We start from the raw sequence: 20,466 nt of genomic DNA, 5'->3' as shown, positions 1-20,466 counted from the left end.
TGACACTGATAAACTGACAAGCATGAGTCCTGTGGATTGGATCGTATGGAAGCTAATTAAAAAAATTTAATGAATTAATGATAAAAAGATCTCAGGACCCATTAATGACATATTATTACATACACGATATCTTTAGTGTCATTTGTCTACATCCAAAATAGTTTGACTGTCCTCAATAGAAGTCCTGCAACATCTGAAATAAATTGACCCAGATGTTTTCTTCTGATATTCTTACTCTTGTAGGCACAGTTACCATTAGTATGCAAAAAAATTGAGAAATTTCATGTGAGTTTAGCTTTTAGCGCCAAATGCAAGATGCTGGGTAGGTAAAATTTAAAAAAACTTTTTATTGGTTTCTCCAAGAATCCAGAAGTACAGCAAGTCCACGAAGAAACAAAACATGAATCTGCAAAAGTAGCAAGAAGAAGAATGTGAGGTCAATTCTTAGGGAGCAAACTAAAGATCTGACAAAGACAAAAGGGAAACATGAGACTGTGCACGCTCTCCGGTCTAAGGAAACAGAAGCAGGTGGAGACGGTCAAACATGGGTGAAACTAATGAGGGCGGGCAGACGGTCACGCAGGAAGGAAAGAAACAAAAGCAAGAAGACACATGATGAGACAAACCTACAAAGGCTAATAACTAACACTAAACACGACAGAGACGGTGCACAGTGGAGACGTCAAACCAACCAATATAACAGCAATGTTGGGCATTTGTCTTCCGTTGTTCGAAGTTATGTCACATCTGCTGCTGCTGGGTTGAAGACGTGAGCGTACAGTGATCATGTTGATCTGTGCAGAGACTCTCTGATAGGGAGTTGCTGCACCAGCTGGAGAAAAGTGTCTTTTTTCTAACATGGAGGTTTTGGCTTAATGGCGACCCGTGTCTTTCAGAAGAACACCACAGCGAGTACCCTCTCCCTCAGCACGTGGTTACTTAGTGACATTGCTATGGTGATGTCCTTGCTTGTGCACAATACGACCAACGTGGTGACCATAACTGACTCTCGATGCGAGGCTCGTCAGTTCTGTTGGTCGACTTTGTCGTTGTCCAGTTGTCCTACGATCCTGTCTAAGTCGTGACCCAATGGGGCAATCTTGACTTTAATAAAAGCTCATGAAGACCCTGCCACACAAATGGCAACATCACCATGCATGCTAGACAGTAATGTTGAAGGTGTGTAAGGGGTCATAACAAAGCCTCACCTCTAACTCTGAAGGAAATGTTTCTACAGTCCAAACTCAACCAGACTTTACAGCTAAATAACCAAAACTTCAATTAATCGAACGTCTTGTGTGTCAGTAACCGTGAGACTAGCTGTAAAGTATCTTTTGTGTTGTCTGTTGTGCCTCAGGATAATTGGAAATAAGTGCACTTCCGCAGGTCCTTGTTTACCAGTGGCTTTGTAATATCCTGTAAGAGCATAGCATCCCTGGCTCACTTTCATCTGGAGCTTATTTGTTCAACCTTTCAACTCACAAGTTTTTCATTATTCAAAGGTAAACTTGAAACACTGATTTGCTGAGTGACATTGGAGCAACAATTGCCACAAGAAGCAACACTGAAGTCTTTGAGCCCCGACATTGTGGAGAAGGTCAGAAAATGGGTAGAAATATTGTGTCTTTGACACCCGAGGCTGCTTTTTTCACTTTATCTCTTTCCAACACCTTTTACAGACTTAGCAGCAGTAGTCACAGAAACCAGGAAAAGGATCCTTTGTGTGTTTAATATGAGCTCTTTGTGAAAAGTTCACATGAGCTGTGAAAACCGTCAAACAAAACTTCACATTATTCTGCAGTTTAGGTTTTACCACCCACAAGAGCAGAAGAGGTTCACCAGGGGAGCCAATGAGTATGAGGCTATGAAGATTTTATGGAAAAGGTTAGACAAACACACTCAATGTGTCTTCTGATTAGATCGGCATATGTTGATGTGAGAAATGGATAATTAGCAGCTAACAAATTAGAAAGATTACCCCTGCAACATTCAGGACGACTGCAGCCTAAACTTGGGTGTTGCTGGAGAGCGAACGTTCACTGTGTAGCTCGTCTCAGGCTGTTGAAAAGTCTGCGACCAGAAAATATAATCAACTTGCTTCACTCTTCTCAGCGTTGGCATGCAGGCAGCAGTGCTGCTGAAGCATCAAATCTACCGCCTGCAGTTCCTCCACAGAAATGTCAAATTAGACGTGCTAAATAGAGCACATCAGTTATTGCCTTCCATTGTGTTTAGGCCCTGATGCCTTTCCACTTTGCTCTCATTTAGCCCATTAAAAGTAGCAGAGTGATAGATGTGAGCAGGGAAATGCCAGACCTGCAAAAGTGGCAACTTGTGAAACCCAAAACTGCCCCGGTGTGTGTCTGTGTGCGCATTTTAATTTTGTCACTTCTTCAGCAAACATGGTGAGACTGATCAGATGTTGAGACAACAGCCTGCAGCAAAGTTGCTCCAAAATGAAAGATGAGACTTCTGTAGCTCCTATCAGCATCAACAAAGAAACAGACTCCCTGATATCAAATCCAGAGAGTCTGCAGATCTGCTGTAATGTACATTTGTAATAAGCAAAAGTGCTGCGCTGTGAGATCTTGTACTTGTTTGGGTTGAGACTGAAGCTGCAGAAGTTCTGGAAATAGTGCTATTTTCGCATTTACATTGTACTGAAACTCCCATATACATTTCACAAAATGTCATGCTTTACTTAACATCATACAAATAAATACAAACATGGGCTTCTAAATATTAAAGCTCCAATCAGTGTTAAGTAGCAGAGCACAGTAGCATCTCCGCTAACCCAACTGTGGTTCGAGAGAAGTCGTGTCTTTAACTGCCTCACTGCACGTTCAAAAATGTTTATAAAATCAAAAAACTGAAGAAAGTTTTCAATAACAAGTCAAAAATAACTGTATCAATTCTGACTTTATGTCTTGCTATATAGCCAGATTTTAGCAGTTTGCTGGTCTGGAGCATTCAGGTGTGTGTTAACACAATGTTACAGTCTTCTCAGGAGTGGATGTCCCAGCAATTTAACCTTAACCTCCTAGGACCCAAACTCTTCCACGTCATGCATTTTTAATTTCTCGTTGATATTTGGGCATATTGGGACCCGATGAATGTAAAAACAAAGAATTACCTGATTTTTTTTTTTACCTGATTTTTTTTTCTAAGAAAAATGAGAGCCACATATGGCAAGGCAAGGCAAGTTTATTTGTATAGCACAATTCAACAACAAGGTGATTCAAAGTGCTTTACAGAGACATTAGAAACAAAAACAAATAAAAAGCATGATTTAAAATTGATTAAAACAAACAAACTAACTAACTAATTAACAAACGAACAAACAAAACAGTATATAAAATCAAAACAGATAAAATCAGAACAGTAGATAAAATCAGTAGTTAGATGTAAGTTTTGAAATTCAAGCTTAAAAGTGTGGATTTGGTGCTTTATTCAAATGCAGCTGAGAATAGGTGAGTCTTCAACCTGGATTTAAATAAACTGAGTGTTTCAGCTGATCTGAGGCTTTCTGGGAGTTTGTTCCAGATATAAAGAGCATAAAAGCTGAATGCAGCTTCTCCGTGTCTGGTTCTGACTCTGGGAACTGATAAAAGACCGGATCCAGATGACCTGAGGAATCTGGAAGGTTCATACTGGGTCAGTATGATGTATTTTGGTCCTAAACCATTCAGAGCTTTATAGACCAGCATCAGAACTTTAAAGTCTATCCTCTGATGCACAGGCAGCCAGTGTAAAGACCTCAGAGCTGGACTGATGTGGTCCACTTTTTTGGTCTTAGTGAGGACTCGAGCAGCAGAGTTCTGAATGAGCTGTAGTTGTCTGACTGATTTTTTTAGGTAGACCTGTAAAGATGCTGTTACAGTAATCAAGCCTACTAAAGATGAATGCATGGACTAGTTTTTCCAGGTCCTGTTGAGACATCAGATCTTTTATCCTTGAAATATTCTTGAGGTGATAGTAAGCTGATTTTGTTATTGTCTTAATGTGTTTTTCTAAGTTTAGGTCTGGAAAATAACTCAAAATGTTAGAAATATTCCAGTGTTAGAAAATCAGCACTGCTCAGTGTTAGCCATTGTTAATCTTCAAAACTGACTAGGTTACTTTTAAACATATAACACTGTCAAAAGTGTTAATTTAACACTCAACAATGTTGTATTTAACACTCAGAGGTGTGGACCCATATAGACACTCTCCAGTGTTAATTTAACACTGGAGATTTTGCTGTGTAGGTGTATAGATTGAAGTTCTCTGGTGACCTGTAATCGTTTTTCTTTGGCGCCAAAGACTATTACCTCAGTTTTGTTTTTGTTTAGCTGAAGAAAATTGTGGCACAACCAGTCATTAATTTCCTCAATGCATTTACCAAGAGCCTGTACAGGGCCTCGGTCTCCTGGTGACATTGTGATATATATTTGTGTGTCATCTGCATAGCTATGATAGTTTATTTTGTTGTTCTTTATAATCTGTGCCAGTGGGAGCATGTAAATGTTAAACAGAAGGGGTCCCAAGATGGAACCTTGGGGAACTCCACATGCAGTGTTGGGAAGGTTACTTTTAAAATGTATTCCATTACAGATTACAGAATACATGCCCCAAAATGTATTCTGTAACGTATTCCGTTACGTTACTCAATGAGAGTAACGTATTCTGAATATTTTGGATTACTTAATATATTATCATGCTTTTTACAACAACGTGAATGTACTATTGCTGGGTGATTTATTACTATTACTGAAGGTCCGCGACTCCGAACTGTAGTAAAGGGACCTCTGACTAATACGGCGGGGTCCCTGTCGGCTCGTAGCCGAAAAATAGCTTTACTTTGTTGTGTGGGTCAACTTTTCTTGCGAGAGACAGAGACAGGCGTTGAAAGACTGCTCCAACGGAACTTATTGTTTTCGGAGGAAAACACGAACACGGTGTACAGTCGAGTCTTAATAGCTTACTTACAACTGGGCTCGTCAGGCACTCTTCTTGGCTGAAGTGGTTATTAGTATATTTACATGCTTCCAGCTCCCGTTTTTGCTCGATGACAAGTTGTAGTTTTCCACTCTCCTTTTTCTCCCTCCTCGCGCTCACAGACACATAACGTGTATGGCAGTCCATTCTCCCTGCAACACGGACTACACTGCCCATGATGCTACATTCTTTAGAGCTATGCTTGTAGCATTCTGCCTGTTAGCTTAGCACAACAACAACAACGAAAATGCGCTCTCTCACCCAGGAAACACACAGTCGCAGAGAGAGAGAGAGCGTCGCCCTGTAACCATGGCAACCGTAACGCTGCCGCCTGGAACAACAGAACGTAGCTGTCAAACAAAACCCAAACAGTCCTGACCCGCGACAAAATGAAACAGGAAAGTACCGCAGTGTAATCCATTTATTTCAATAAAGTAACTGTATTCTGAATACCACCTTTTTAAACGGTAACTGTAACGGAATACAGTTACTCATATTTTGTATTTTAAATACGTAACGGCGGTACATGTATTCCGTTACTCCCCAACACTGTCCACATGTGATACTTGTCTGCTCAGATGTGAAGTTACCTATTGATACAAAGTATTTCCTGTTTTCTAAGTATGTTTTGAACCAGTTTAGTACAGTTCCTGAAAAACCTGCCCAGTTCTCCAGTCGTTTGAGTAATATGTTGTGGTCAACTGTATCAAATGCTGCACTGAGATCCAGTAAAACTAAGACTGACATTTTTCCACTGTCTGTATTCAGACATATGTCATTGAACACTTTGGTCAGAGCGGTTTCAGTGCTGTGGTTCTGTCTAAAACCTGACTGGACAGCATCATAGCAGTTATTCTGTTTTAAAAAGTAATTGAGCTGTTGAGAAACTGCTTTTTCAATGATCTTACTTAGAAATGGGAGATTTGAGATCGGCCTGTAGTTGTTCATTTGTGTCTTGTCAAGATTATCCTTTTTCAGTATAGGTTTTATTACAGCAGTTTTTAGTGATTCTGGAAACACACCTGACATTAAAGAAAAGTTGACGATCTGTAACGGGTCTGATTCTAAAGTCTTTGAGACCTTTTTGAAAAAACTTGTTGGCAGGACATCTAAACAGCAGGAGGAGGAGTTCAGTTGACCTATGATGTCCTCCAGGTCTTTGCTGTTAATCGGGTGAAACTGTTTCATGGTGTTTAAACAGTTTTTTGGTGGACACAGTACATATTCTGGATCTGCTGTTGATGTACCAATTGCTTGTCTAATCTTTTGGATTTTTTCTGTGAAGAATTTGGCAAAGTCATTGCAGGCCATGGTTGAATGAAGTTCAGCTGCCACTGACACAGGAGGGTTTGTTAGCCTGTCAACTGTAGAAAATAAGACCCGAGCATTATGGCTGTTTTTAGTGATGATGTCAGAGAAGTAGGACCTTCTTGCACTCCTCAGTTGTAAATTATAATTGTGAAGTTTCTCTTTATAGATGTCATAATGAACCTGGAGGTTTGTTTTTCTCCATCTGCGCTCAGCTTTCCTACACTCTCTTTTTTCATTTTTCACTAGTGTGGAGTTTCTCCATGGAGACTTTTTCCTTCCAGAGATAACCTTCACCTTAATGGAGGATATATGTTTAAAATTTCGATAGAGGAGTAGCAGTATAATGTCCTCGTAAGTGGATATCAGGCCCTTGTAGAGCAAAATTGATTATTTTAGAATAAATAACCCAAAATGTGATGTCCACATATGTGGACGCCAGGTCCTAGGAGGTTAAGGTCACAAGGTCAAAAAACCCAAGAGCCTAAGGTAAAGATAATGACAGTTCAATTAGAAAAAGACTGAACAAGTATGACTTGTTTAGAAGGTTTGCCAGAAGAAAGTCTCTTCACTCTAAACAGAACATGCAATAGTTACATCTGAACAAACCACAAGACTTGTGCCTTTATACAGATGAGACACAGTGCAGGTACTTTGCTATACTGCATAAAACCAAACACAGCACATCAGCACAAACGCGTCATACCAACAGTAGCACAGTGGTGGAGGCATGATGATTTGGGCTTGTTTTGCAGTCACAGGACATGGACAAACTTTCAGTCACTGAGTCGACTATAAATTCCTCTGTACACCAAAGCATTCAAAAGACAGATGTGAGGACATCTGTTGAATAGATAAGGCTTAGCTGAAATTAAATAATGCATCAGGAATATGATACCAAGCACAGCAGCAAATCTCCAACAGAATGACTGAAAAAGAAAAGAATCAAGGTTTTGCAGTGGTCCAGTCAACAGCCAGACCTCTAGCTGATTGAAATGCTGAGGTGGGACCTTAAGAAAGCTGTGCATGAACCCCAATGAAATGAAGCAATGATCCTAAGAAGAGTGAGCCAGAATTCCTCTACAGTGATGTGAGAGACAACAGTCCTACAGAAAATGCTTAAAGTTATTACTGCTAAAGATGCTTCTACAAGCTACTGAATCGTGGGCTGTACCTGTCTGAATCTTTTCATCATTATCTGCGTCGCCTGTAAAACTCAGGTGTAGGTTAACTCTTTCAAACTACACAGCTCAGTGAAAACACTGTAAAATATTCAAACTCCTCCTGGTGTAAGCTATGGGCTACTATATCAATACCAGAATGTTTTATTCTCTACCAAAATATCCAGCATCAGTGGAGCTCTAGGCTTGATGAATTCACACATACATATGAAAGCTGCAAAGCTCTTGTGAAAATAAAATATTCAAACCTCAAACTCTTCACAGTGTGAACCTGTGATGCTGGACTCTCAGTGGTTTTAGCACGGTCGAGCAGGTCAGTAAACAGTGAGTCAGTTTCATCCTGTTACTGAACGCAAAACAAGCATATCTATCACTGTTTAGAAATATACAGAGATTCTCTTAATTTCAGCTTTTCTGCTGGTGTAACAACCCCCATCGGAGAGTTTACTTCAAGAGGAAATGGCATCTAAAAAAGGATTCCAGCTCCGGCAAACTCTTATATATGTTCCCCTGCTTTAATCATCTTTATGCAGCCTAGTTTCACGGTATGTTTTTTCCCCTCGTCATCCCCCACCCCGCCCAGCGTGAGAACTGCCGCCTTAGCCGACAGTAACAGACTGTGCGGGGCAGCTCCCAGGTGTAAACGCAGGGTCCCACTGAATGAGCCTGCAGCATGGCGTGATGAAAAAGAACATGCTCAGCAAATGTCATCTCAGGATATATAGAGGAGGAGAAAAAAAAGCCCAATAAAATAACAACAACTGGGCCACATCAGCGCTCTGCACACTTGGGTTGGTTTCAGAGCCAAAAGACCACTCTTTGACGTCAAAGTAAATTTACAGCGCAGATCATCTGAGCGTGCATGATTGACGGCAGCCGCCACAGTGACCGCTTTCCCTGCTTCACGTGACCTGCAGGGTTTAACCAGCTCCGTCAATCCAGTTATGTCAACGTCCACCGCCTCCCTGCTCCGATGTTTCAGATGATCCCAATGATATCCGAGCCACAGTGCTGTTTGCTGTTTGTGTTGGATATCTGCCTGGATTTGAATGCATGCTTGCTGTCATGCTTTAGAAAAGGGAGAGCTCACGATGGCTCGCTGCGGCGGCCTGCCTTGTTGACTCGGGATCACGGACGCCTGAGGTTAGCAGTCTGCAGCAAAGTCAGTGTGGCGGAAGAGGATGCTGAGTTCTCTTGATGTCTCACAGAAATCACAGAGGAACATTCACGCTGGGTTACTGTTTCAGATCTCATCAGTCGGGGCTGTTCTTTGCATTTCCAGGAGTTATTTACTCTCTTATTGAACCTCAGCTGCCTGCACCTGTCTCATCTGCTTAGTGACTTGTTAGAGCCCTCGCAGAACGACTCACACAACTTGTTGCTTTCGATCAAAGGTGCCTGTTTGGGTGCACAGAAAGACTGAAAATGTTTAAACCCATATACGGGTTGCATGTGTGGGTGGAGAGAGAGCGAGAGACATGGAAAAACAAAAGTGGATGCATAGCATTCTGGTTTATTGAGGCTACTGTGGGTGTAGCAGCTGGTATCTCTGCTTCTCCTCTGATGATTTCTCTCTGTGCCTCGAGAAAGAAACAGAAGTCTCATAATGAGAATTTACTGCCACATCTGACATGTCTCATTACGTCACTGACCAAATGATGGCCAGACGTTTGTGAGAGCAAGAATAAGTCTTCTCTGAGCGGTCAAATGAGCCTGAAAATCTTCAAGCTGCCTTTTTTAACAAACTCTTTAAGATGGCGAGTTTCAGCAAAAATCAGCAGCGTGTCACAGCTGCACAACTAGGCCGAACATTTCACGGGTATCACATATGCAGTCCAGATAAACTGAACTGCCGGGCTATGATTAGACATGGCGAGAAGGAGTGAAACACAGAGGTCTGCGGTTGGTGTCACTCCAGAAAAGAGAGAAAAACACTTAGTGACGCCTCCCAATAAGCCGTGGCGAATCGTCCAGTGGCCCCCAGCTGGTACGAGACATTGCCTGGCACGGCTTTGCATCGGCCTGGCAGGGCCAGGCGTGCTTCCAGACATCACGAGGTGATGGGCGCACAGCACCGATGCAGCTCTGTTTGCCCCTCGAGATGTGCCGTGACGTGGCGAGGCTGAGATAAAGAGGGCTGTGTGCTGCTGCCCTGTCTCTGTGCTGCTCCAGAGTGATGTAAGGAGATGCAGGAGCAGAGGAGGACAGTCAGCACTGATGCTCTGAATACATGCTGCATATTTTAAGAGTACTTATTAGGTTTTCTTATCTTTTGTCAAATATGTGTTGCAGTGTTGGATGTTAAGAGATAAAAATATTAGCAGTAACTATAACTCTGTTGTCAAATGTAGATCGAAATTGAATTATGTTTTCTCAGAGCAAAAATCTGCAAAATAATTAAGCATATGTCTATAAAAATTGTAAGAAGGAAAGTAAAACACACATCATACTGCACGTAAAGTTATAGTTAGAAGTTTACATCCACTCATCCTGGGCATGAATGTCACAGTAATTTGGGGCTTTTAATCATTTCTCTGAACTTTTCGTTTTCCACCCTGGAATGGTTTTACTGCTTACATCTTTACTGACTTTAAAAATGTTTTAAAAAGAATTGGGTGCACAAGTTTAAATGTGTTTTGGATTTTCTCTAATCCAATCCATATATACACACATCACCACTACCTGTTGAAGTCAGCACTTTAGAAGACCAGAAGTTTAATGTTAGCTTTATGCATAAAACAGTCTATGGATCGTTATCCTGTTGGAACATCCAGCTGTGTCCAAGTGTCAACTATCTAGCTGTTAATAATAAGGTTGAAGAATTTGGAGGTACCACTGGCAGCAAAACAGCTCCAGAGCATGATGCTGCCACCACCATGCTTGACAGCTGGTGTTCCAGAAGTTTCCAGTTCAGACTTGAGCTCTGGTGGTTCCTGGGAACAACCGATCTATCTTCCTGTCATGTGTGGGTGATGGTTTGGGCTTTCTTCCAGACCTCGGACAGTTCTCCTTCTTAGATCTTCACTGTTCCTTAAACTTTCTCATTTTTCTGAGTCTTGGTCAATCTAATGAGTGCTGTCAAACAAATGCTTTTTGTGCTGCAAGCTGCAGTCAATCATCATTACTAAAGAGGAGTTAATTGGCCTTGTCAAGTTAAAAAGCTTCAGCATCACTTATTAAAAGATTTAAGTGCGAATATGTTTGAGTGGATTAAAGAAAATGCAACATAAATTCAAACTTGTGCACCCAATTCTTGTTTTTTAAAGATATACAATCATTCTACCTGGGATTACTTGGAAAGATTACTTCAAAGAAATCTGTAAATCTGAAAACTCTAATGACCTTCCAGGGAGGGAAAAGGGCATTTGATGATCTTTAGGACAGCGGTGATGACTCTCTATGCATTTTTCTTTCTGTACAGCTGTAAAACTGCATACAAACACACAGCATTCAATATACACTCTGTGGAGCAATATTAGAAAGATGCTATCAGTTTTTGGGTGAGGTGGTTCTCCCTGACTATCATCAGAAAGCAAAGTCTGTTAGGTCCACACTGCAGAACAGGAAAACCAAGACTCTCCATACATGACCCACTCATGAAAAGTGTCAGAATATCTGTTTTCTTTCTCCTGAAATCAATAATCATCTCCTTGATCTTGATTGTACGGATCATGTTGCTATTTGCTATAATGGAATTTAGATTTGCTCTTGTACTGATAGCAGAAATACATATTTTGTATGAAATATGGATACATTTATAGTGAAATATCAACTAGTTATCAAATAAAATAGATGAGCATGCTGTACATATTACACCCTATAAAACACAGACACAGCTACCATGACATCACCCATGACTGGTATAGCAGAGATGGTCATCCAGTTCTGAACTTCCAATCTTATGGAATTTCATCAACACTAAGGAAACATATTTATTGTTTTTCTATCAGCAGTGAGCCAGCTACGCATGATAGAGCCAAAATCCCAGAGCTGTCAGAGTTCACGGCTCCGATGACACTTAAAAGACTTCCCATTACAGATATCACCCTTCAACTTTCCCAGTTGAACACATGCGAGGTGTCATCTATCCAACTATGTGGCAACCTGCTTACTTTTCAATAAATGTAACTTTGAACTTTGGATAAAGAAAGGCTCAGATTTCAGATTTGATTCTGTCATAATGTTTTTAAGGGGATTTTGGACATCTATTTTTATTTCTTCATAAATCAGAAAATACTGTCAACAGCCAGAACAGTAACAGGTCCCAATTGTGTATATATTACATCCTAATTGTGTGTGTGTGTGTGTGTGTGTGTGCATGTGTGTGTGTGTGTGTGTGTGTGTGCATGTGTGTGTGTATACACACTTACTACATCGGCAGTAAGTGAGACTTATTCCCGGTGGGTGTTGAGCTACACCTAGGCTGCCCTTTGTCACTGATTAAGAATCAGTGAATTAAGAATTTCAGCATTTTTATGTGGTTCCTTTGGCTTCATCAGGCGGTGGCCTGTAGCTCACACTGAGGTGTTCTTCAGCTGAGTGTGAAGTGGCAAGAATGAAAATCAGCACCTCCGAGTCCAAGCCCATGTTTCTCAGCTTGAAAAGGGTGGAGCGTGCACTCTGGGTCAATGACAAATTCCTGCCTCAAATAGTCAGTTGGGAGACTGACAGATGATGTTGACGCTGTACCTGTGTTTTTTGTTCTGAAGAGAGGGCTGAGTGTAAAAACGAAGCTGTCAACTTACTTGTCAGTCTACGCCTCTGCACTCACCTCTGGTCATAAGCTCTGTGTATTGACTGAAAAAATGAGATCGCAGACACAAGTGGAAATAAGGTTCCTCCAAGCAGTGGCTAGATTCACCCTTAAATAGGCTGAGAAGTTCAGTCATTCAGCAGGGACTCGGAGCTGAGCTGTTACTCCTCCACATTGAAAGGAGGCAGTCAAGGTGACTTGGGCATCTGACTAGGAAGCCTCTTGGGTGCCTCCTAGACTAGGTGTTATAGTCAAGTCCTACAGGAAGAATGTCCCAGGGCAGAGACAGGACATGCTGGAGAGATTAAATCTGTCAACTGGTGTGGGAATGCCTACATGTCCTCCCAGCTGAGCTGGAGGAGGTGGCCGTGGAGAGGGAGGTCTGGGCATCTAGGTTTAGACTGCTGCCCCCTTGACCAGTAGAAGAAAACGGATGACTGGGCCTGGAAAAGAGCAAAATTAACAGAGTCGGTCCATTGTAAACATGGCAAGAGTTTAAAGAGTGAGATAGATAGATAGATAGATAGATAGATAGATAGATAGATAGATAGATACTGGTGGCAGTATTTTGCATTTCAGTTGACCTTTATCATATTTCCCTCTCCTGTTCTTATATACAGGAGAGAGAACTATATAGATACTGTTTAAAGGATATTATGAGTGTATGATTAAATCCTCCATTATGTGATGTAATAAGCAGCTTATGAGCCCAATATTTACTGAGCTAAGCTGTCCTGCTGAAATCTTTGTTGCTGCCAGTATCATGTCAGTCCTCATGTACCATTTACAGTTTGCTGGGTGTGTGCTGGTGCCTTAAAGAGACAGGAGGTAAAAAAGACTTGCTTCAGTCACGGGCAGAACCCGGAGACGTACAGCGTGCTGTAGAGCTGGAAATGAGCACAGCAGGTCCCCTTAAGGCACCGTGTCTGAATGACACACGTCTATTATATTTGAGTTTCTCTTTTGCTGTTGTCATTACCTTCCTCTTAATCTGAAACGTGTTACTTTTCTTTATAAACCTCTGTAGGTTTTTCTCGACTTTTGCAAATCACTAATTTGCATTTACTTTTGTTTGATTGTATTGCATTGTTTTACCGTTATTGTGTGAGCTTTGTAGGATATTTTTAGTTTCTCACCCGCTTTTATTTTTTATTTTTCATTCAAATTTCCTGCATGATTCACCTTGGAGCACCATCATACCAACTTGTGATAAACCTCTTGTACTGACATGACAGTTCTTTAAAAACAAATGTATTGAAATAAGCTCTGCGTGGCTGGATTTAAACCAAAAGACCATTTTTCATGTTTGCATGATTATTATCATTATTATTAACATTTTGTAATAGTTTGTAGCAGCAAGCTCTGAGCTGCATTAGCCCCACAAGCCTACAAACATCTACTCAATTAGCTTGGAAGGGAATACAGCAGAAAAACCAACACTTATTACTGCTGCAAAATTAGCCATGTAGCCGATTTCCTTGTGGGAATTACTAAATTTTTATGTTCCCCAAGCGAAACAGTCCCCTGTCTAAAATCGCCTGGAATGCTTTTTAAGTTGTCTGAATTAATGCCTTTTAACAGATTTCATTTCTGTGAGTTTACTTAGATTACAGAAGCAAGCATGGTAACTCTGAAATCCAGCCAGCTTTGTTTCTGCAGTCAGCTGTGATAAACACACAGACTTTTCAGTCCACAGCAGACGAGACCGAAGAAAAGAACCAGCATGAGGAGACCATTAGCTAAATCACTGTACACCATCTGACTAAAGAGACTGTTAAGGCTCCGTGCATCACATGGTCATCGCTGACCCAAATACAAAAAAGCTTTTATTAAGAGATGTAAACAGATGGAGAGCTGCCAGATTTAAGGGTCTTTTGTTTTTGTTTTTTTGTTGTTTTTTTATGAGGGATTATGATTTGAAGGACTTTCACCATACTGTACTGGTAGGATGGGTAGATACAGTAATGTCCAAAACTCTTAAGCCATCCCTCATTTCTCCTAAGTTGCTAGAAAAATGTGAAATGGGTGCAGTGATTTATTGAACCATGTGGATTCAGAGTTTCTAACCTGGTTGAAAGTCAGTATTTGGTACGACCACCTTTATTAAAGCCTTGATTTCCACCATGTAATCAAATGAGTGTTTTCTATCCACTGTTTGCTCTTCCTGTCATATGGAGGACAGCTAATGAGTGCTCCAGCAATGTTCGGTGGAGTCATTTGTTAGATTTTGGATCAACAATTGTTTTGGAGTCAAGTGGTAAAACACATTTGTTGTTTCCACCTTTAGCAAGAATAGTTTTCTTGCATATGTTGTAAAGCAGTGTGTTTTGTTGGAGATTGTTAAAGTAGTTCTTATTTTAGGTACTACACAGGTGGGCAGATTGATCCAAACATTGATGGGATCGATACCAGTGCTGATATTGGTATCATATACCAATATCAGCATATCGATCATAGGGTCGATATTTTGGGTCGATGTTTGTTTCTGTCCTCTAAGTTCAGTATGTAGCCCACTTAATTGTGTTAAGTATATACACTACAGGTCAAAAGTTTGGACACACCTTCTCATTTATTGGATTTTCTTTATTTTCATGACTATTTATATTGTAGATTCTCACTGAAGGCATCAAAACGATGAATGAACACATATGGAAATACGTAGTAAACAAAGTTTCGATGCCTTCAGTGAGAATCTACAACGTAAATAGTCATGAAAATAAAGAAAAACCAATAAATGAGAAGGTGTGTCCATACTTTTGACTGGTAGTGTATATATATGCTTTTAGAAATGAAAAATATACCTCAAACTTGCACTATGAAAAATGTCGGAACTGTTTTCTGTTTTCTGTTTTATTTTATTTTAATTTTAGTCTACTCTATAGCACATTTAAACAAAGTGACCCAAAGTGCTTTAGGGACAAGCACGTTTTCCTTCCAGGTCTCCAAAAAAATCCAGTTTCTAAATAAACGAAAGCTGAAAGGAAATTAAAGATGATGATTAAATCATGACACACTGTTCTATTGGTACAGACAATACTGACCCTGTATTTACTTGGTATCGGATTGATGCCAACTTTGTACTATTGCACAGCACAAGTCATCAGACACACCCCCTCAAACATGTCTGGGCTTGTGTCATTGCTGTGGATGGAATTTAAATGCAAGGCTCTGTCTATATCATCAATTTCCTACTCTTTCATATTATGCTCTTATTGTATGACATGGTCTGTGGTCTAATATGTGATATCAACATATATTAGACCACATAGGTCTGTCATAGTTCAGTATCACCCAAGGTCTATATGAACTATCATCTGTCATCCATTATTCTTTGTTGATCCACTTAGGCTACGTTCACACTGCAGGCGAAAGCGCATCAAATCCGATTTTTTTGACCCTATGCGACCCATATCCGATCATGGTATGACAGTGTGAACAGCACAAATCCGATATTTTCAAATCCAACCTGGGTCACTTTCGTATGTGGTACTGAATCCGATACACAACTGATGTTTGAGAAAGCAACTGCTGTTTGAATGGTCATGTTGCATTAAATCCGTCTTTTACGTCACTGACACAAGACAGACGCCAATTATCAGCGCCCGAGAAGACATCGTGAACGCTTCCTGGCCATCCAGTGTAGATGTCAGTGAAACTGTTGGGAAGACAACGTTGGAGAAACGTGAACATTTTATTTGTACTGTATAATCTGCAGATTCTGACAGAAATCTGCAACTATCCTTTGAAGCACCGCTCCTCTAAAACAGCAATAAGGATAATTATTAGGTTATCTACAGTATTATGTAAATAACAAAATAACTTAAAGCAAAAATTGAGAAACGTCAAGTCCGAAGTCTTTATATTAAGGGCCATCAGTCAACCAATACTGTTTGCTCTGGGTCTATACAGAGCGCATTGTGTGTGACGTCTTGTTTTGCGCATGCGGGCCGCTTTGAGCATTCACACTAGAGCGCGTTTGCTGTCGCATTTTATTTGTAGTGTGAACAAGCAGACAAAACAATCGGATTTGATCAAAAAATCGGAATTGAGCATTAAGACCTGCAGTGTGAAAGTAGCCTTAGAAAAAAAAAAACATGCCACTGTAACGAAACTTTTTAAAACTTCAATAAAATTTGATTTATCCAGAAGATAATTTACTTACAGGCATGCTGAGGTCCTTTACCTGAGTAAAGCATTTGAATGAGATACAGTGAGGTTTTTTTTACCCAAACCACAGGTGTCATAATGAGCTGCAGCTATCAGCTCTTTTGGTGCCTCTGAAAATTTATTGGATTAGTGAAGTGCTGAATCACAGGGGCAGCACGGTGGCACGGTGGTTAGCACTGTTGCCGCAATTGAGTTCAATTCCAACATCAGGCCGGGGTCTTTCTGTGTGGAGTCTGCATGTTCTCCCCGTGTTTGCGTGGGTTCCCTCCGGGTACTCCGGCTTCCTCCCACCGTCCAAAGACATGCAGCTTGTGGGGATAGGTTAATTGGATAATCCAAAGTTGCCACTAGGTGTGAATGTGCGAGTGAATGTGAGTGCAAATGGTTGTCTGTCCCTGTGTGTTGGCCCTGCGACAGACTGGCGACCTGTCCAGGGTGTACCCTGCCTTTCGCCCTATGACAGCTGGGATAGGCTCCAGCGCCCCCCGTGACCCTGAAAAAGGATAAGCGGAAGCGAATGGATGGATGAATCACAGTGACGTTTCCCTGTGAAGGTGTGTTTTTCCAGCAGGCCAGTTTTATATTTAGACATTATTTGCAGACAGCTAATTCTCCAGTGGACCTCCGTGATGACACCAGCTGTGGTTCCTGGATGATTTATGGAGCAACTGGGAAGCTTCTGTATTGTTTTACAGAATACAAATGAGCTAGTGCCAACAATACCTGCTATTCAGTCAAAGTCCACAAACATCTGCTCCAATTTCATAAACTTGAGCAAGGTATTGGAACCCAACCATCTATTGGGGATGGCAGTGAACAGGGTATATTTAAATGCTTTGGTGTTTCAGTAGTCAAAATTCTCCAAAACACAATCTGCTGACAAAATCTTGTGGACATTTTGAACTCAACATCAGTTTTCTGTGTTTAATTTCATTTTGCAATCATGCAAATCCCTAATTTTAGTTAACTGGATGGGTTTTTAGGGGAAACATGTGGGGGGACATGTGGCCGCATGTGAGCCCCATTAACCTACAATACACATGATTATTCATCCCCTGTTTAGCAGGTGGTGCAGCCTGAGGAGCGAGGCTGGAAAATCCAGTTTTCATATTTTAATGATGTTTAACTATCTAGACTGTTTTGATGAGATTTGCCTAGTTTGGTAGATATTAGCTGTAGAAATGTCTGTCTTCTGTGAAATATAATTGAATTAAATGACACTCATTTTGTGAAGCTCAAAGCGGTAAAAGAAAAAACATAAGTTGCTTTCTGTGCTTCCCTCTAAGGTATTTTAAACACATTACACTTTACTAAATACTTTAAATTGTTGTAGTTTTGTAACAGTGACTGTCATCTGTACTTTTGTTGTACATCATAACAAATATTAAAGGTGCAAAACACCGAAATTCGTTATGCAACAGCATGTTTAACCATTAGGTTTACAGTGCAGATTTCTTCTTAATCTTCTTCTCGCTCCTTTTAGGAGTCTGCACAGCAAATCATCTGCCTCCATCTCCCCCTGTCCCTACTATCCTCCTCTGTCACACCAACCCTCTGCATGTCTTCTTCACATCCATCACTCTCCTCTTTTCCTCCTGCCTGGCAGCTCTGTCTTCAACATCCTTTATCCAATATATCCACTATCCCTCCTCTGCACACGTGCAAAGTATCTCAGCCTTGTCCCTCTAACTTTGTCTCCAGACTGCTCGACCTCAGCTCGACCTCTGATTAAGTCATTTCTAATCCTGTCAGTTCTGGTCACTTCCACTGTCTACAAACCATAAAACATACCAGCTCTCACTAGCATCTTGTAAACTTTCCCTTTCACTTTTGTTTCTTTACATCTGTCACAAATCACCCCTGTTCTTGATAATCCCAGTGTTTGATTTGGCAAAGATTTTAGGAGCACATTAGGACACTAGGAGTAGACTGGCTTGGGACCCCCACCTCCAGCAACCACTCTCCAACCTGTTGGGAAATACACAGTTTACTGGGAGTGAAAATCTATTTTTTTTTTTTGTGGAGGCGGGGAGTTGACAAGTTGTCTCCAGGCCTCCACGACTTTGGCATAAAATACAACACGAATGTTTGCTCAGACTCGGGTGAACTGATTTAAATTTGGCAATCAAACACTCTCAATTGCGCGCACCTGTGAAATTCTTTCAAAATCCTTTACAATATTATGTATATTATGTCAGTGAGGACTTTGCAAAATGCTTGCAGGCTAATTTTTAAAGTTTAAATGCCACAAAGTTTGTTTCCAGCTACTAAATTGTGAATAATTTCTGGTTTTCTTCATCTTCTTTGAAAGTAAACTGCATTTACAGCTCAATAGATTTCACACACTATTCTGTTTATCACAACAATAAGTGGAATGAACAATAAGAAAGGTCAGCCACCACCTTGAGCAATTCACTCTAAGGGCTTAAACCCCCCAGATTTACAGATATAGTGCTGTGTCACTGTATCTATTAGTAATGTGGAATTAAAGGCTGTGCCCAGAATACTCATGATAAAAGAAAAAGGAAACATCTGGTTTCACCCTCTGTGGTGAATTTTTACCATGAAATCTACATTTTATCATTCTGTGCTTAAACCTCTGTGCTTTGTACCAAAAGTTTCAAAAATGTGTGTAATTACATTATCTGAACCAAATGCTGTTAAAAGGTGCCGGACACACTCTTAGTGTTTAAAATCTTGAATCCCCCCTTTAACAGCCTCTCAGCGAGCTCACAGACGGTGAGAAATCAGTCAAGCCGCGCAGGCTGAATACAAAATGGGTTTTACACTTAATTCTAACTGGCACCAAATAGGTCTTAAAGAAGAGGCTTAAATCACCGCGTCATGGTGGATGTTGGGTTATAATCACTGCTGTTAATGTCTTGCCCCAGGAGCTCCAGTTCGAGCGGCTGACTCGGGAGCTGGAGGAGGAGCGGCAGATCGTGGCTAGCCAGCTGGAGAGGTGCATGCTGGGAGCCGAGTCACCAGAAGGAGACAGCAGCAGGTAGATTTGACTAAAGTGATCACATCAAGTATTTGGAAGATTTTTGCAATTAAAAACACACAGTATCTCATGACAAAAATACACATGACCACCTCTTATCGTTTGAGTTTTCCTTTCGACATTGGCTGCTTTTTCACCCTATTCAGCCCTTACTTGTATCTGACCATTTTCATTCAAATTATTTTAGTATTTGTGTGCCAAGAAAATTATTACCAAAGACCCATTAACTGACAAACGTGGTACATCTATGTGCAGTGTATCCTTGAGTTTTTCCTTGCATGTTACTCAAGGACATGCAAGGACATATTTTTTGTTGGACCCTAGTTTCTTCAGTGTAAGCATGTATAAATGGGTAAGAAGAAGAAGGATGTTAGCATTAATAAATACAGTGCAGTACTGTGAAAAAGTCCTGAGCCACCCTCATTTCTCGATCTTTTGTTAGAAAAGAAACACTTCTTTTGCCCTCCACTTGTCCAGTTCCCTAAAGGACAAACTGCAGAGCATGCTGAGATATGCAAGTTTTCAGGTAATAGCTTTTTGTGAATCACCTGTTTTTGCATCTATTGGTTTCTATTTTATTTCTCTCAACTTTGTTATCTTTGGCATTCTTCATAGATTCAAATAAAGAAAACAAAACAAATGATGTGATTTTGTGCAATATACAAACAAAAAAAAAGGCTCAGGTATTAGGACTGGACTGAAAATGAGTGTAAAAGCAGCCAATGTCCAAAGAAACAGTGTGAAAGAACTTCAGTAAGTCTAGAATTATTGCTCAACTTTAATTTAGCATACTTACAAGGAACTCTGGCCCCTTGAAAGTATTTTTTTTTCATTTAATTTTCGTATCTGTAGCAAAACAGCCCTAATAATGCACCTATATTTGTTGTTGTTGTTATATGGATTACAGCTGGCTGTAAATCACACCCAGCTCCAGAAAGCTCTGTCAAACCACATAATGGTGAAATCTGTCTTCATGAGGAGTGATGTTCAGCCAGCTGACAGTCACTTTGTGGTGTCACAGCCAGCATACATCACTCTGAGCACAAACAGAAACCTTGAAATCCACAAAACTGCTG

General features: G+C 40.6%; 1 protein-coding gene across 5 annotated transcripts in view; it reads left to right on the top strand.

Annotated features, from left to right (window-relative positions):
• The window catches only part of LOC120746062 (plakophilin-4-like), a 37,056-nt gene that overhangs the window by 10,137 nt on the left and 6,453 nt on the right, over positions 1-20,466 (top strand). For 4 of the 5 annotated variants that reach the window (XM_040051280.1, XM_040051281.1, XM_040051279.1 and 1 more), the window contains one exon: positions 19,278-19,389. In XM_040051280.1, coding sequence (XP_039907214.1) covers positions 19,278-19,389 — 112 coding nt within the window. Of the gene's footprint in view, positions 1-19,277; positions 19,391-20,466 lie in introns of all 5 variants that reach the window. The other variant, XM_040051278.1, reaches the window with a different exon arrangement.

This window comes from Simochromis diagramma, unplaced genomic scaffold (assembly GCF_900408965.1).
Source record: "Simochromis diagramma unplaced genomic scaffold, fSimDia1.1 OVJJ01000107.1, whole genome shotgun sequence".
NCBI classification, from domain to species: domain Eukaryota; kingdom Metazoa; phylum Chordata; class Actinopteri; order Cichliformes; family Cichlidae; genus Simochromis; species Simochromis diagramma.
This window is presented reverse-complemented; position numbering and strand designations above follow the sequence as displayed.